The sequence below is a fragment of the Eschrichtius robustus genome, chromosome 14 (genome assembly GCF_028021215.1).
Source record: "Eschrichtius robustus isolate mEscRob2 chromosome 14, mEscRob2.pri, whole genome shotgun sequence".
Classification (NCBI taxonomy): Eukaryota; Metazoa; Chordata; class Mammalia; order Artiodactyla; family Eschrichtiidae; genus Eschrichtius; species Eschrichtius robustus.
In genome coordinates, this window is record NC_090837.1 from 9,914,638 (window position 1) to 9,920,637 (window position 6,000).

A 6,000-nucleotide genomic window follows, 5' to 3' on the forward strand; every position below is an offset into this window, starting at 1 on the left:
AAAGATAAGCAATTTGTTGTAGGTTTTTGCCCAATCTTAAACAGCGTATTTTCACTGTACACCTGAAACTAACACAACATTGTAAATCAACTATATTCCAATAGAATTTTTTTAACGTATATTTTCTTTAGGTACTTGGGATGAAAATTAAACTGATTAGGTAAAATTAAAAAGCCCAACAGAAACACAAAAAGGTACCTCTTTTAACAGCCATCTACAGTTTACCTCTGGATTAATTTCAAATTTGACTATCATCAATAACCACATAAAAGAATGAATTAGCAAGGGATGATGCAGTTTAAACCTTATAAATTACAAATGGGGCCATATGATTAATTAATCTAGGTTAAAAGCAAATGGCTAACTACCTCACATTCAAAACTTTGCTCAAATGTTATCTCTTCAAGAGGCCTCCGCTAACCCATTTAAAACTGCAACCCACTCCCTTCCCCCACAGTCCCATATCATATCCTTAATCTGCTCTCCTCTAATCCTATGGCTCTTAACTAATATGTACAGTTTGCTAATATATACAGTTTGCTAATTTAATGTCTCATTTATTGCCACACCGGAATGTAAACGACCGGAGGGCAGCTATCTTTCCTTTTATTCATTAATATATCCCAAGCACCTACCTCTCCGTTGTTCATAGATTTTCAATAAATTTATGTATTGAATGAATGTAGTTTTTTTTTAGGCTCTTCTGTAAGAAACTTAATTTAAAGAGACAAAAATCTCACCAATATTTAAATGGAAACATGATGAACAATTACAATGAACTGCAGCATAATTTCTAAATTGCAATGCCTTAAGAGAAAGAAGCAGTGAAAGTACTAAGCTGAAAATTACTAAGAAAGTTTTCATTCACACTTAATCCTGTATCCAAAGAAATTCTAATACTGTATTATTTTAGGGTCTGGAATACAGTAATAGGATTATAAACCTGTATCTACATCTATCTATCTATCTATGGATACATACACATGCACCACATATATATATATATTTTAACAAGGAAGGAAACATGGAACAGAAAGAGATACGGCTTAACCAGTGGTAATTCCCAATAGTGCCATGAAATTACAAAAAAAGGTACCAAAAAATAATTTGATCTTATACTAGCAGCTAATAAAAAATACTTTTAGATGAACGAGGAAGGTTAACCAAAAACAAAACAAAGTTTTACAATAAGTTCCTCAGGACTCTCATTCCTCTACTTAGTAGAAGTATCAGCACAATAGATATACCATGTATCCTCATTAATATTAACAGTTACAGTTTTCAAACCACCTTCACATTCATTATTTAATTAAATCCTCAGAGAAACCGAACTGAAAGATAAACAGGTAACTAATAAAAGCACTTAATTATGTATGCACTTGACAGTAAATGCAACTCTTCCCTTCAAAATCCCCCAAAGTGTTTGACAAACTACAAAAAACCATTCTATAAAAGAGCCACCTTTTCAGCACTGGAAACTAACACAAGTCTCCTGAAGAGTATTATGGCATAGCTAACAAGAGCCATAAAAAACTTGAAGCCCTCTGACCCAGTAAAACCACTCCTGGGAACTTTCACTAAGGAAATAATTAGACTGAAGCAAAAAGCTCTTAGTATAAAGATGTTTACTGCACCACCATCTATAATAGCAAAAATGTGTAAACCCAAATCCCCACAATAGAATGGTTAAGCAGAAATTTTAAAAAGAAAATTTATAATGCAGTGCTAAGAAGAAAAAAGCTGAACACAAAATAACATACACAATCACTAAAACCACATAAAAATCAAAGCAGCAAAAATAAGAATTGGATTAAGGTAAAATTATGTTCACACTTTAACACTGTGTTTACATTAATCTAAGAGAAAACAGCCACCTTCTAAAGCATATGACAATTAAAGACAATAAATTTTTGAAAGCCATGAAAATCCACTATTTACAACAACAAAAGTCAAATATGATGAAATGTTGTATTATTTAAAGCAGACATGTGAATTTCTAGACTTTCAAGAATATTTTGCTGTCTCTAAACATGGCAAACCTAATGCTGCATTTTTTTTTATTCACCTTTGGTCCCAGAAACACATTTGAACTGCTGATACACACAAGCATAAATGAAGAAACTCTAGAAACTGTAATTGGTTTATAAAGAACCCAGTAACAGTGATTAAAAATGGAAAGGAATTCTACAAGCACATTAACTAAAGAATGTGTACAAGAACAAAATTTCACACTATATGAATCCAATACATTAAACGAAACTTTGCATATTCATCAAAAAGAATAAGGGCTACATACAATTTATGACTCAAAGAAAAGAGCTTAAAGCAAGCAAGAATCTAATCTTAAATGTTTGTGAAGTCTCAAGGAACAAAAAAGATCTGTGGTACTAAAACATTCCAAATATTTTTGATCACTCAAGCCACTCTGGAACAAATTCTGTTATAATTTTTAAGCCTAAGGAAAACTGATGCAACCTAAAAGCCTTAGTTTTCATTTTTAATTATTTAAACAAGTTGAATATATCTGCCAGATTTCTATCTGATCCCAAAAAGGAAAAAACAGTGCATCCTTCTTTATAAAAATTATATTTAAATTTTTTCCAAAATTTTTTTTTACTATGGATGCCACTGCAAAGGGGAACTGAAGTTACAGAATCGTATGTGGACAGAGCTGGGAAAATAAGCACTTCATTTGAACTAGTTTTGATTGGTAGCAATTGTAGATGCTTCAAAGGCGAAACTGAGAGTTGGGGGCGGGGGGGCGGGGGGGGGGCGGTGGTGGTAAGAGGGTAGAAGTCAAGAAAACCAATGTTCCTGACTGTCGCACACTGAAGGCAGAATTCCTTAAAAAACCAGCTCTGGGGCCTCCCTGGTGACCCTGTGGTTAAGAATCTTCCTGCCAATGCAGGGGACACGGGTTCGAGCCCTGGTCGGGGAACTAAGATCCCACATGCCGCGGAGCAACTAAGCCCGTGAGCCACAACTACTGAGCCTGCACTCTAGAGCCCGCGAGCCACAACTACTGAAGCCCGTGTGCCTAGAGCCCGTGCTCCGCAACAAGCCACCGCAATGGGAAGCCCGGCACCGCTAGGAAGAGTAGCTCCCGCTCACCACACCTAGAGAAAGCCCGCCCGCTGCAAAAATAAAATAAATAAAATTTTAAAATTTATTTTTAAAAAATCAGCTCTGAATCATCTTGATGGATAAGTTATCCTGCCATAAATGATAATTCTTTGGAAATGGCCTGCTAAAAACCTGTTTTCAAAAAGAAAACTCTGAAAAAAGAGAAAAAGAAAAAGAGAAAACTCTGCATCAAAAAATATCCTTATCCCACCACCTGCTAAAGCCAGGAGGTCTACTTAAGGAGGACTCATCACCGAGCCTGCCAACCCTGCCTAGGCCTAAGGGGAGGCACGGCAGTGCTGGCAACACGGATGGGCTCGGGGCACAGGGGAAGTGGACTGGCCTGCCCTTGGTGATCTCTGGCGGCACTCCCAAGTTAAGGACACTGGCCACAATGGAATGCAATCTACTGACATTTGCTGCCCCGTCTGAACACTAAGCATTTTCTTAGTTCGCGAAATGCTGACAACCCCCCACTCCCCCCACGCACCCCGCACCAGGCCTCCAGAGCCAGACCCGGTCGGCTGAGGCGACGTGAGTCCCCAGTCTGTACCACAAACCTGGGTCAGAGGGAAGTGGGGGAGACGACGCAAGTAAACACCGCATTTCTGCCTTCCGGAACCCCACCGTGCCTCCTGCTGACATCCCTCTCCTCTGGAAATTTATAGATCGGGGCAAGGACTGGGAAAAAACACACAGCGTGCCCGCCCGCTGCCGCCAACACCCGCTACGTCCCCGGTCCGGCCTGAGCTTCTGCCGCGCGCCTGGGGCCGGCCCTCGCCCACCACTATTCAAAGGCGCCTTCTCCTCCGCGGCCTCGGAACAGCAATGCGGCTCGGCCGCCACCCGCGCCAGAGAGGCCTTGCGGGGGAAGGAGGGAGGCCGGGAGGGGGTCGGGCACTCCCCCATCCCTTCCGCACGTGGGGGAGGGCGGAACGCTGCGGGAAACTGCACAGAGCCCCACGATTCCCGCGGAGCTCTGGAGCCCCCGCCGCCGCCTCAGACTTAAATGGGAAGGGGTGCGGGGGTCACTGCCCACCCACCTCCACCCGGTCCTTCGATCTCTCCCTGGGCAGAGAAGGGCGTGGGTAAGGAGACTGCACAGACCCTCATGACTCCAGCTGAGACTGTGGCTGCCCCTTTAACAGGCGGGGGGGACACTGCCCTAACTTTCTCCCCCCCTCCCTCGTTATTCCCAAACGGGGGAGTTGGCAAGTTTCGGGAGACAACCTAAATCTCAAGACCCTTCCACGTTAATATTTAAAGGAGGTGGGAGCGCTGCCCAAGCATCCCCCCACTGGGGGCGGAGGAGCCTTAAAGAAGGTGATCGAGGGCTGACAATCGCCGAGACCTGTGAAGCCTCCCGAACACTTAAATGGAGAGGGGGAGGCTGCCGAGTCCTTCCATCTTGACCGTTTGGGAGAGGGGGTGGGGATGTTGCAGGAGGATGGACACCGCCTGACATTCCCAGAGGGATTCCGCGGCGCCCCCTCACCCTACCGCACCAGGCTCTAGACGGGAGCGCCACCCCCGCTGAAGGCCCCCAGCCCACCCCGCCCCCCAGCCCAGGCAGTCACGGGGCGGGGACCGCGGTGCGGGCCGCGGGGGAGGGGACGCGAGGCCCGGGCTGGTCCAGGCCCCTAAGCGTAGGGGGCTGGGGCGCGACACCCACCTGCCCAGGCCCGGCCGCCCGCCGCCTGCGCTCGCCGCCGCCACCGAGGAGGAGGAAGCCGCGGCCGAGGACGACGAGACTGAGGAAGAGGACGGAGACGGCGCGGCGGCAGGCGACGTGAGAAGGCCGCCGCCGCCGCCGCCGCCGCCGGGCTTGCGGGCATTGGCGGCCGCGGGCTGCTGCTGCTGCTGCTGCTGCTGCTGCTGCTGGGGCTTCAGCGACATGGTGAGGGGCCCATACACCGGCCCGCACGCCGGGCGGGGACAGCCGGGAGCCGGGCGCGCCGAGGAGACGCCGGAGCGCGGCGGGGAGGCGCGGGTCGGCGCGGCGGGGGGGGCACCCGGGCCGGCGAGGGGGAGAAGGAGGACGACGAATGGGCGGGGAGGCCCGCCGAAACCGAGGAGCCGCCGGGAGCCGGGCTGTGGCGCGCCACCGCCGTTGCCGTTGCTACCAAAACAGTCTGAGGCGGAGGGAGGCGAGCGTTGCCCGGAGGCAGGGGGGCCGGGGCCGGGCGGGGGAGGGGCGGCGGAGGGATACGGTGTCGAAGCCCCGCCGCTGCCGCCGCCCCGCCCGCCCCGCCGCGCCGGCCGCGGGAGCGAGCGCCTCCCGGGCCATCTGGCCGCGGCGAAGCGACGAGGCTCGATGGCCGCCGCGGGGGCCCGAGGAGCTGCGGCCGCCGAGCGCATCAGGGGTCGGACACACAGAAGGGCCGCGCGGCGACGCCGGGTGGGCGCGGAGGTGCGGAATGGGGACTCTTTACCGGAAGTCGGAAGGGTCGGGCGGAAGCAGAACGTGAAGCGGCACCGGGGCCGGGAGGGACACGTGAGGAGCGGGCGACGCGCAGGGCTGCGTTCGCTGGGGTCGGGTGAGGGCCCGGCGGCGGCCGGCCCTGCCCGGATCCGCCCTCTTCGAGGCGGGTCTGCCCTTCGGAGAGGGAGTGTCTGTGTTCGCGTGCAGGGCCGGCCTAGTGTAGAGAACCCAAACGCAGTGTTTCTGGGTGCCCCTCACCCGCGCAGCGTTCACCGTTCTCAGGTTGCTAGGAGAATCCGTGTTTGCCCCACCTGATGCAACTTCGAAAATGGACTGCGAGTGTCTTCAAGGCGGAGACTGTCTTGCTACATATAAAGGACCTGGAACACAAGCCTCCCATAGTTTTCTTTGTATCCCCGACACCTGGCACACAGTAGGCTCTCACTGTGTCAGCC

At 49.8% G+C, this 6,000-nt stretch overlaps 1 protein-coding gene across 12 annotated transcripts in view; it reads right to left on the bottom strand.

Annotated features, from left to right (window-relative positions):
* The window catches only part of ATXN2 (ataxin 2), a 137,492-nt gene extending 131,914 nt beyond the window's left edge, over positions 1–5,578 (bottom strand). For 5 of the 12 annotated variants that reach the window (XM_068563239.1, XM_068563237.1, XM_068563238.1 and 2 more), the window contains exon 1: positions 4,796–5,303. In XM_068563239.1, coding sequence (XP_068419340.1) covers positions 4,796–5,019 — 224 coding nt within the window. In that variant the 5' untranslated portion in view covers positions 5,020–5,303. Of the gene's footprint in view, positions 1–3,683; positions 3,771–4,795; positions 5,304–5,555 lie in introns of those variants that run through there. The other 7 variants (XM_068563243.1, XM_068563241.1, XM_068563240.1 and 4 more) reach the window with 3 other exon arrangements.
* Between the last annotated feature and the right edge of the window lie 422 nt (positions 5,579–6,000).